Here is an 11,984-nt window from a genome sequence, read left to right on the forward strand (position 1 = left end):
CACCCACCCCTTGGTTTGTAGTTGACTTTGTGCTACTGGATAGTAACACTGACTAGGTCTTTCCATCCTGAGACAGGTGCTTCCATCAAACTAGGGAATGGATGGCTCCTGGTGGAGAACCAGCCTAGTTTCCCATGAGAGCAGACACCAGGAGTAAAGCATCCTAGCAAAGCTGGACTGAGAAAAAGGCAAAAAGATTACCAAGTTAATTGTTTTGGTAGGATTGCATGGGAATGCACATGCTCATGGTATAGGAGAAAAAAATCCTGGGGAGAAGTTAGAGTATGGAACTTTAAAAGGCTTTGACCTAGAACTTCACTTTTATGAATTTAACTTAAGGAAATAATCGGGGCTGTGAACTATAGCTATCGACAAGCTTATGACAAACTGCAGAGCAACACATAATAAAGCAAAGGCAGGCAGGACACAAAACAAAATGTTGACAGTGGTCACACACATGGGCAGTGGCAATATTCTTTTTGCTCATCTGAAATATATATATATTAAAAGAACATAAGAGTTTAAAAATAGCGGCTATGTGAAAAAGCAGAGAGGAACTTCACTCTGGTTCTGCCAACAAGGAAAATTAGCAGTGCTCATTGGCTACCCCTGGAGAAATGTAAAAATCCATCCTGGAGAAATGTAAAAAAAAAAAAAATCTTGAGAAACTCACAGGAAGATGAAAGCTACTCTGAACTGGTGTCTGTGTGTGGGGGGGCAGCTGGGTCCACTGGCAGGGAATGTGAGCAGAGAAAGGAAAGCAAGGCAGTGTGAGCTCCTTTCTTGCTCCTCCACTGCCACCTGGACACAATCACTGAGGTCCCCTTACTGAAAAATCTGTGGCAAATGCTCAACAGAACCTGTTTGGGAGCCCTCGGGAGGTGAACTCGGGAACCTGCCAAGCCCTACTGGGAGAGGAGGTGGGGACAGCAGGTGGGTACTGACCATCCCCTGTGTTCACTCCCCCCATGCTCCCCCTCCAAAGGCTAGGGGACTGTGGATTAAAATTAGGGGTGACCATCTCCTCCCAACTCTACTTCTCACTGAGGACTTCAGGCAAAGACCCACAGGAGGGCCACCTGCACAGCGCCGCAGCACGCCCTCTCATTGCAAGTTCAGTAAAGGAGAGATCTGGTGAGCTCCAAGATAAATAATATTGATATGAAATAAAGTAGATTCTAAAAGTGTAAAAAGGAACAAGACAAAATATTAAATAAAAACATAATTGTGATATAAAGAATGCAGATGACAGAGTCATGGACACAGAGAAATCAAGTGATCTCGAAGACAGGGCTAGGCAGTCCTCAGGAAAATGAGGAAGAAAGGAAGAAATCAAAATATAACTTAGGATGAAGGCCACAGGTAGGAGGAGCAACACTCAGACAGCAGAGTTTTTTAGGGGGAAGATTTAATGGAGAGAAGGATATACATGAAGAAATAATGGAGAAAATTTCCCCCAAGCTTATGACAAACATTTTAGGATTAAAAGCAAAATGTTGCTGTACGAGGTGCTATGGGAACTGTTTGCCTAGCTGGGTTTGTTTTCTTTTCGTTCCGTTCCTTTTTTTTTTTTTTTAATATTTACTTTTCAATTGTAGTTGGACACAAAACCTTTATTTTATTTATTTATTTTTATGTGGTGCTGAGGATCAAACTCGGGGCCTCGCATGTGCTAGATGAGCACTCTACTGCTGAGCCACAAACCCAGCCCTCACCATCCCTTCTTTCTCTGCCACTATTTCTTCCTTTTGGAATGAGAATGTCTACTCTTGCCATTTTATAATGGATCTGTGTATCTTGCTTTTGGTTTTTACAAGAGTATACTTTGAGTCTCAGATGAGACTCTGGACTTAGACTTTTGGGCAATGCTGGAGCTGTTAGGGCTATGGGACTCTAGGAGATAAACTAAATGCACTTGAACCGTAAGAAGAAATGAGCTCTTGGTGGCCCAGGGCAGAATGTTAATAGCCTGGATATGAGGTGTCCCCCAAAAGGTCCTGTGTTAATAATGCAGCAATGTTCAGAGGTGAAAGGACTGGACTGTGAGAGCTATAACCTAATCAGTCCATCCTAATTTGAATGGACTAACTGGGTGGGAACTGCAGGCAGGTGGGACATGGCTGGAAGAGAGTACAGAGGGACAAGTACCTCATAAAGCAATGCCAAGTTGTTTTCCAAAGTCAAATATTCACATGTTCTATGAGCCAGCGATTCTGCTCCTAGAGAAATCGTATAGGAAATGTGAGAATAACAGTGTTCAAGGGTGAATTTTCCCCACAGCCCCTTCCCCTTTTCTCTCTGCTTTGTGGCCACCATGAACAATGGAGCAGTGCTTCTCCCGAATGCCCTTCCACTAGGAAGGTCTGTGTCACCTTGGGCCCAGGGCAATGCAGTCAACCCACCCTGAACTGAACCCCTGAAAACATGAGCCAAAACAAACTGTCCTCCTGTAAAATGAATTTTAAAAAGTGAAATTTTATTGAATACCAACAGAACAATTGAGGAAAATCTTATTCAAGATAGACTACTAAATACTACAGTAAAATTCAAGGAAATCAGATTTAAAAAAAAAAAAAAGATTATTAATAACTTTCAAAGTAAAAGAACGGAACACCTTAAAGGACCAAGGACCAAAATGACATGAGACCTCTCTCATGTGATATTGACTATAAAAGACAACTGGGTGGTATTTTTTTGTGTGTGGGGGTGCTGGTTACTGAACCCAGGGTCTCACCTGCTCTGTAAGTGCTCTGCCACTGAACTATACTTGAAATACACCCAAAGTACAAGAACGCTAAAAAGTTTGAAGTAAAAAGATGAAAAAAGATATAGCAGACATAATAAACGCTGATACAACTTTGGTAAAATAAAACTCATATATTACCACTAAGGTCTCATTAAAGAGAAAAATTTAGATAGTACATAATGGCAAAAGGTTCAATTTACCAAAAAGACACAACACCTCTAAACATGTATGTACCTAGTGAAGTTGCTTCAAATGTATAAACTAAAAAGCAACAGAGGGGCTGGGGTTGTGGCTCAGTGGTAGAGAGCTTGCCTCGTACATGTAAGGCACTGGGTTCAATCCTCAGCACCACATAAAAATAAATAAGCAAAATAAAGTTACTGTGCCCATGTATAACTAAAAAAAGTATTTTAAATAAATAAATAAACATAAAAAGCAACAGAATCCCTGGGAGAAATTAACAAATCTATTCATTTATTATTGGCAGGTCAGGAAGACACAAACCCAGCAAAGATCATGACAACACAAAGGGCTGAACACTAGAATCACCAATTTTATAACCCAATGGATGAATATATAGAATTCTACATCCAACAATCGGAGAACAGTTTTCTCAAGTATGCTCAAAACATCCATGGAAACTTCCAAAACATCCATGGAAACTTCCATAAAACAAGCCTCAACAGATTGTGAAGAAGTAGTGACTTGTAGTTAACATTCTCTTATCACCACTAATTATCCAACACTGCACACCTGAGGTCCTGGATATGGTGATAGAACAAGAAAATTAAAGGCATATTGGATCAAAAAGAAAAGACCCAGCTTTTAGTTACAGATTATACAGTTGTTAGCATAGGAAAATTAAAAAAATTAAACAGCCTCTGTTTAATTTCTCGATGGAAGAGTTGGGTAACAAAGAAATGTACCAGAAAAAAAAAAATCAGATTTTTTTTGTTGTTGTTGTTGTTTTGGTTTTTTAAATGACCCTGTCAGGATCCCAGCATAAAATTGAGTTCACCTCAGATGGTTAAATTAGACTACGATAAAAGCTGCTTATAAAGGTATGAGCAGGATGCAAGGACCCAACAACGCACAGTATGGTACTCAGACTAGTGACACCAGGGATCCATTACCATGCCTAGGGCCAAAGATACAGGGGAAAACCCAGCACAGAATAGGAGAAGGGGCCAAAAGACAAGGGACCCTACACAATGTGATCCCTGAGCAAAGAGCAGGGCAAAGGAGGAAGATAGCTCTAGGGGCTATGAGCAAAACTGATGTTAATTCTTCCCAATTCAATGCAATTAAGACCCCAGGAGGTTTACCCATGTTACTTGATAAACTGATCCTAAAATTTAAATGGCCAAAGCTTAACACAGCTAAAGCACTGTTGAAAAATAAAAAGGAATTGCCCTACTCAATAATGGATATATTCTGAAGCTAGAATGATTAAGATAGTGCAATACTGGCATGAAGACAAAAACTGAGCAATAAATAGAACATAGTACAACATGAAACAGATCAATACCTATATGACAAATTTATGGGAGGAAATGGGGACTGTGCAATACAAGGAACTAGAAAAAGTGGCCATCTGTATGGAAAAATATTAAATTGGACTCCTAAAAATCATCCATAGATGAACTAAGAATTTTAATGCAAAACTTTAATTTTTTTTAAGCAGAAAAAGAACAGTTCATTTGACCTTGGGTTAGATGTTAATTAATAAGAAAACGCTTAATTACTTAATATCTGCTACTGTTCAAAAGTATCATTATTCAAAGTAGAGCTTATTTTTGCAAACTGGGAGAAGATATTTGCAATATATACAAATAACCTTTACCAAATCAATGTGAAAGGACAAATAACCAAGTAGAAAAATGTGAAAAAACATGATCAGGTATTACACAGAAATACACATGGCTAGTTAACATGTGAAGAGATACTGGACCTCATTTCTAACATGAGAATATAAATCGAGACCATAGTGAAACATGATTTTACACATTTAATTGGCAAAAATCAAGAATAGTACCACAAGCGTTAAAGAAGCTGCTGAGCAGAATCTGTATTGTTGGTGAGAATACAGAGGGACAACTACTTCATAAAGCAATGCCAAGTTGTTTTCCAAAGTCAAATATTCACATGTTCTATGAGCCAGCAATTCTGCTCCTAGAGAAACCATACAGGAAATGTGAGAATAACAGTGTTCAAAATAGCACTATTTACAAACCCAAAAACCGGTAACCAACTCAAATGCTCACTAAAACATACATCATAGTCATATAATAGAACAGTAGCTCACAGAGAACAGGGAAAGGATGACTCTGGATACCACGCATGAATTTCACTGACATCAAAACCGTAGCCCTGAAATGCTGTATGTTTACGTACAGCACATTTATGAAGTTCAAAAACACTACAGCTGATTTTGTAAAACCAAGGGAAAGATAAACACAGTTTATCAGTGTTTGCCTCAGGTGGTAGTGGGGGGAAAGGGGACAGGATCAGGAAGGGCACAAAGGTGGTTAGAAGTTGTTACCAGTGTTCTTACTCTTAAGAAAAAAGATTGGTCAGAGAGTGAGTTTCCTTAGGAACTGATAACATTATTAAGACAAATGAGAGTAAAGGAAATCAAGTCACATATAGACTAGTGATGAAAATACCTCAAGAACCAAGGAGTTTATTTAATAGATTTCTACACAAGTGGACTCCATCAAAAATAAAAGAAAAAACATCACACTTCTCAAAGTCTGCAGGGGCTGCCCATTGCAGTAGGCTCTCCTGGGCTTTAAGGTGTGAGATCTGCCTCTTCTCTATAAGCAAGAGTGAAGGAGTGAGGGGGGAAGGAAAGAAGAAACGGAAGACAAAGACAGAAGGGGAGAGAGAAGAAAAAGTGGAGACTGCAGCACTGACAGTGACAAGCCATTCTGAAGTCACCACACGTACAAGGCTTTGCAAACCCCTCAACACCATCACGCACGTGCGTACCTGGTTTCCTCTCCCTTGTTTCTTTTGGGGAGTCCCTAACTTTCACTCTCCAACATGGCAGCTCTACTCATGAGGCTGTTCATACCGAGAAGGTAATAAAACGAGTTTCACAGCCACATTAGTCACAAGTTAAGTGCTTGAGAGCTACTGTGCCTAGTGGCTACCATAGCAGACCACGAAGACCTTCCCATCATCTAGGACAGTTCTAGTGGACGACAGGACTTCACACCCACCTGAACTGAAAGGAAGGGGCAGAGGAATGTGTGCAGAGGCAGAGTGGAAAAAGGCTCAGGGAAGAGGGTGGCTGTGAGTGTCACAGGGACGGCAGACAGAGGGTGCCAGAGAGCTGCGTGGTGCAGACCCAAGGGTGGGGAGAGCCCTGCCGCACTCAGGTGGTGAGAGCTTGGGCAGGAGTGAACAGGACCTCAAGCTCCACTGAAACCTGTGAGCTGCCACCATCCTTCCACTTTGCCACCTGGGAAGGTGGGGACAAATGTATGTTAATGAACATCCTTCCACAGGCTGGGCTTCTACTTCCTAACCCCAGCCCAGTCCTCACTCCCCAGGAGCACCTACCTGCCCTGCCCTTAAGGAGGTTTTGCTGTGAGGAAGCCCCTCTGGGGAAGACCAGAGGGGCCAGGGGAGGACAGAAAGCGCTCCACAGGAGGTCAAAGCAGGGCAGCTGCCATTCTTTGAAGCACTGGAGGAGGGAGGAAGTGGGGAAGAGGGAGATCCTCAGGAGCAGGTCACAGTAGGCAGGTCCTTGTCCTAACCTGTCCATGGGTGCCTGTCAGCACATCACAGCAGGAAAGGGAAAGGTCCTTAAAGTTGATGAGGAGGCTGAGGAAGGGAAGGGGAAGAACATGAAGAAATTCATGGGAGCAAGGAGTGGTGGAACTGGGAACTAGGGCTGCCAAGCTCCCTGGCTCCTGCTCTTCTCACTGTGCAAGCTGATGGCCGCCTTCCATAGACAGCTCAGAGTCCCCACACCATGCTGACCAGCCAGTCATCCTTCTTCCCTTGGCTCCTCCACAGGCCTGGCATGGAGCACTGGGTTTGAAGGTGGAACCCACGCTGTGGCAGGGGACCAAGGAAGTGGCCTAAATGAGGGGGCTGGACTTGGCAACCAGACGGCTACAGCCCTTTTCCTGGAATCCAGGAAGTCTTTCAGTTCTGAGGACCTGCAGCTGCACAGAAATGCTAGCAGGAGCCCAGGTTGAGTGACCTGTGGGGACTGAGGGTTTTCAGAGGGCCCTGGCCCTGGGCTCCTCCTTGGTACTCCCACAGCACCTGGCTTTCGCTAGGTCAGCCTCGGCACATGGCCAGCAAGCCACTCCAGCAGCTGCCTCCTGCCGTGGGCTGCGCAGCAGCGAGGCCTGCACCTCGGCTCCCACGTCTTCACGCTCCCACACGGTACCAGGCCTTTGAGGAGGTTCTCACCAGAACATCTACCGAACCCGTGAATGAGGCAGTGCTGAGGAGATCCCATCCAGAGCAGCTGGGAAGGAGGCAGCACCCAAAACATGGAACCTTATTTTCCTTTGATTCCATTATTCATAACAACATGAACGAAGGTCTCTCTCTGCCTGTCTTGGGGATTCAAAGCAGCACAAAGTGAGAGGCCTGTAGAGCACCAGCTGAGTGCTGGTCACTCCTTCTCACTCCCTCCTCAGGTCAACCCTGTAAGATTGTACCCTCAAGGCCCCAAGGCTTAGGATGAATCTTAAAAGTTGCCTAAAGATACACTGTCAGTAAGAGTCATAGCTGAGATTCAAACAGAAGGATGTCTTACTCCAGAGAATGGGCTTTGACCCACCCTGCATTCGTTCAACAGTGAGCACCAAAGTACACCTCAGGCCCAGTTTAGGAGCTGGGAACAAACCCTGCCCTGCAACCTGAGCGTCCATGGTAAAGGAAGAGCTAGACCACTAAAAAAAACCAAACATGCGGACAAATAATCCAGGATGAAATAAATGTTACAAAGAAAATTAAACTAAGGGGGAGAGAGCAAGGATTGCCATACTTTTTTCTGTGAAAATCCAAATAATAGACATTTTCAGCCTGTCCGGCCAGTTTTGCAACACAGTCTTTATTGCCCATGGCTGCTTTTGCAGAATTGAGTAGTTGCAATATGGAAATAATTGGGCATGGCTATGTTCCGATAAAACTATTAATGGACAAACTTAGGATTTCATGTGAATTTCATGTGGTAGAAACTGTTAAACTGTTATTCTTTTGATTCCCCCCCACCACCATTTAGAAATATAAAAACCATTCCCAGTTTGTAAGTCATATAAAAAACATGTGGTGAACCAAATTTGGCCCCTGGGCTGCCGCTTGCCAATTTCTGGGAGGAGGAGTGACTGGGTGTATGGGTGAGATGTACTTTAGACAGAATGGTCAAGGAAAGCTTTGCTGAGGAGCTGAAATTTGAGCAGAGACCTAAAGGAGGTCAAGCAGTGAGCCCCAAGCTCCCCTGGAAGGGAACAGTGAGCATGAAAACCTGGCTGTGTGTCTGGAGAGGAGGGAGGAGGCAGAGAGGCAGACAAGAGGTCATGGACATCAGTCATGTGGGCTGACTGGGGAGGACTTTGGTCTCAATGTGACAGCAAGCCACTGGGATTTGGATTGAGCAGCTTTGTGACCCTGGACAAGCTGAATCTCTCCATGACTCCTTTTCTCATCAAAAAAGGAATAATAAATAGCACTCCTTATAGGACCAAGTGAACATAATGTCCAAATGTCCAAATGAATGACAACTGCCAATATTAAGGTTAACATCTGAGTTCAGCTGGAGGAGGCAGGAGATGCGAGATGGTGATGACATTTGTCCAACTCACCCACAATGTCCACCACATCTGGTCGGATGAGAGGCTCTCCACCTGTGAGCCGGATCTTATCAACACCTTCTTTCACAAAAAGCCGGGCAAGGGTCAGGATCTCCTCTGTAGTCAGCAGGTCAGCCTTGGGGGTTAAGGGGACACCCTCTTCAGGCATGCAGTATTGGCCTGAGGGAAGGAAGGGGATGAGGTGGTAGGAAATAGGTATGGCCGGCAGGCAGGCCCAGGATGTCCCTGCTCCCCAGCTTCCCATTAGGTCAACAGTTCCCCTAAACCCTGTCTAGACACTGGGGAGAGATCTCACCAAGTCAGAAGTCCTATAAATCCCTGCCTCCCTCTTCTCATCTTACTGGGCCCCGCAACCTGGCCTGACCATCCCTCTGTGGGGAGCTGAAAGTAAGGGTTTAACCAAACTAACTGGCTGGGGGCACTGGAACGCTGGTCCCTCAGCCTGGGGTAGGGTCTGCCTAGAAGGGTTAGGACCCTGGGCCCACTTCTGCTGGTGTTATTCGTTCTCCTCCCCTACCTAGTTGTGGCAGTCACTTCTCTTTGGGCATGTCATGAGTGAGAGTATTCCTCTCTGGTCTGGTGAAAGCCACTGTCCTCTGTAGACACAAGTGCCTCAAATCCACCCTATCTATTACAGGTTATGAGTCTCACTTCACAGGCTGGAAAACTGAGGTGCTCCTTGTCCAGGGTGAGGTAGCAGAAGGGGTAAACAGGTGAGCTGCAGAACAGAAGGAGCACCATTTCTGGGCACCACTTCCTAGAGTGCAGCTTTTTTAAGGGTTGGGTCAAGATGTTATCACAAAGTCAAGCAGCATGTTGGGTCCAGATGTGGACTCCAGAGACTGGGAAGAATAGGTTAAAAAATATAAGAATGCAGCACATGTAGTATGTTTGGTTAAACATTTACCAAATTCGTGTATGTGTGTGTGTGTGTTTATTGACCCATGAAGCAAATATATTTCTTATTATGAGATAGAGTAGGAGGGAGGGAAGGAAAGAAGGGGAGGAGAGAAGGGAAAGGGAGAAGGAGGAGTAAGGGGCAAAGAAAGAAGGGAGGAGGGAAAGAAAGACTCAACTCTGGAAGTCCCCATAGCAGGGGTCACTCACCTAGAATGCTCCCTGCAGGGAATTATGAATGCTCTGTGTGTCAGCATGGTTTGGGGTGATTGGGACATCTCATGGCTGACAGTGTTGACCTCAGGCGCTGCTATATATATATATATCACCCTTTATAATGTCAACCACCCCGACCCTGGCCATGTCCTGGACTTTTAGAAATGGAAGGGAAACAGGAGGAAGGAGGACTGAAGACTGAGAGGTCCGGGACCCAATCACAGTACTGTTCTCAAATATAATCTCAGTAGGACTGACCTTCCAGAATCCTGAAACTCAGCCTTGACCTCTCTAGGCCCTCAAAGCCTGCCTGGCTTGGCCAGCAAGGCAGGTGGGTGAGGAAGTTGGAAGACCAACATCAGAGGACCAAAGTGGCTTTCTGGTCATGGGGAGATTTCAGAAGCCACTTCAGGAAAGGGACAACAGCCCAGAGTGAGCCCAGAGCGGGCTCAGGATGGAGACTCACATCGGAGGTTGCACTTCTCGGTGAGGGAGATCCGCAGGTAGTTGTGTTGCCGGCCGAAGTTGTCTGTGAGGAAGGTGGAGAAAGGGGCCACATGCTCCTTCAGGAATGGCTTCCGCCTAGACAGGTCCTGCAAGGACAGGGCAGGGGGAATCATGGGACAGACTTCGAGGATAGGGGAGGCAGGAGGAGACCCACCTGGGGTGAACTCGAGGGCCCAAGGTGAACAGCCCCTCCCCCACCTCTTACATGTGGATAGCACTTCTAAACTATTTATCTGGGCCCTGCAACTTCAGGGGAGTTGGGATTGTCCCTCTGATTGAGAGACTAGGAAACAGACTGGAGGGAAGGACCCTTCTCCTAGACCCTTGGCTGAGGATAGGGAATTCTGGTTGGGCAGCAAGTGGAGTCAAGGGTGGGTAGGGATTCTTTCAGTCCTTATTCTTTGTTCTACCTAGTGCCAGAAGGAAGGATTAGCACCTATTGTGTGGGGCCAACAGGGAGGAGATTGCTGCAGGCTCCAAACAAGGCCCAAACCAGTTCTGGGGAGAGAAAGGGAGCCAACCCTGCTTGTTCTGCAGCTAGTCTGATTTGTCTCCTGCTCAGCCCTCTCCCCTTTCCAGAGCCCAGAGAATGACAATCCGAACAGCAGTGAGATCACTGCTCCTGGTGGTAACACTTACCAATCTTAAGGTTCCCAAAGAATGTTCTCTGTCCAATTCCCACACCCACCCATAAGGGGTCATTATAACCAAGGCGAGGATGGAGTCCAAGTACACACTAGCAGAATCAGGATTCAAATTCAGGACTTCTCATTCTATGTTCTTTCTTCTAATTCCAGTAGGTAGGACAATGACTAACCTCTAGGACAAAGAATCACGACCCTGGCACCTATCTGTGAGGTCTATGGACAGAGCTCTGGGCTGGGGGCAAGAACCTTGATTTCTGGGCCAGGAGTGACCAGACATAAAAAGTTTCTTGATTTTTCCTGGTCTGCTTTCCCACTGTCAAATAAGAACAAGGTTATAGGTCAAGGTTGTCTTGCTAGAAGTAAAGAAGCTGGTAACTTAATAACCAGGATCATCATGATCTTGCCACTTAAGAGCGGAAGGCCTCTGGCCTTCTAGAAGTCCAGGGTAGCTGTGTGCTATACCTAGGAGGAAGAAACTGATAAGTCACCTCAGCCCTGGCTGCACATTAAAATCATTTGGGGAGTACAAGAAAAAAGTTCCACTGGATTCCATCTGAATCCAGATCTTTGTGATCTTTCCAGGAGATTCCAAAGTGAGCCAGGTTTAGGAGTCATTAATTCAATCAAAGATAGAAGGGGCGTGAGTGTGAGAATGGGTAGGTGGGGTCATGATTTTTCTGGGCCCAAAAAACTTTCCTCACTACTAACTACCCCTCCAAGGGTTTCTCCTTGGAGAAACCCTGCTCATAGTCCCATAGGGAGCAAGCAACTTTCACTTCTCTAAACTGCAGGCTGCTATGATTCTAAGTCACTTCCCTTAGAAAAGTCAGGGGTTGCACTATCATCTAAAATCCCACTGACCATTAAAGTCCAGGAGATGAGACAAGGAGGTGAATCCAGAATTAAAAGAGGCAATCAGTATAGATAGGTAAATCAAGTCATATCGGGTCAAAGAGGCCAATTTGAGTTCAGGAAGTTGGAAACTGCCCCCTGAGGGACTGAAATGCCTTCAGAGTCTTCCTCTACCCTATCAAGATAACCTGACCCTGCTTCGACCTGTTGCTAAGGTAACCTGTCCCAGGAACTGCCCCCCCCCCCCGCCCCAATCCATCTACTTCTCACTTTTTGGAT

The 11,984-nt window shown here is 45.2% G+C and overlaps 1 protein-coding gene across 6 annotated transcripts in view; it reads right to left on the reverse strand.

The window, feature by feature from the left end:
- Window positions 1-11,984, reverse strand: part of Mocs1 (molybdenum cofactor synthesis 1) — a 28,453-nt gene that overhangs the window by 12,161 nt on the left and 4,308 nt on the right. For 4 of the 6 annotated variants that reach the window (XM_048805242.1, XM_015487688.2, XM_015487687.2 and 1 more), the window contains exons 2-3: window positions 10,166-10,292; window positions 8,578-8,745 (exon numbers count right to left, since the gene is read on the reverse strand). In XM_048805242.1, coding sequence (XP_048661199.1) covers window positions 8,578-8,745; window positions 10,166-10,292 — 295 coding nt within the window. Of the gene's footprint in view, window positions 1-8,577; window positions 8,746-9,237; window positions 9,429-10,165; window positions 10,295-11,984 lie in introns of those variants that run through there. The other 2 variants (XM_048805244.1, XM_048805243.1) reach the window with 2 other exon arrangements.

Source organism: Marmota marmota, unplaced genomic scaffold, assembly GCF_001458135.2.
Source record: "Marmota marmota marmota unplaced genomic scaffold, marMar, whole genome shotgun sequence".
NCBI classification, from domain to species: domain Eukaryota; kingdom Metazoa; phylum Chordata; class Mammalia; order Rodentia; family Sciuridae; genus Marmota; species Marmota marmota.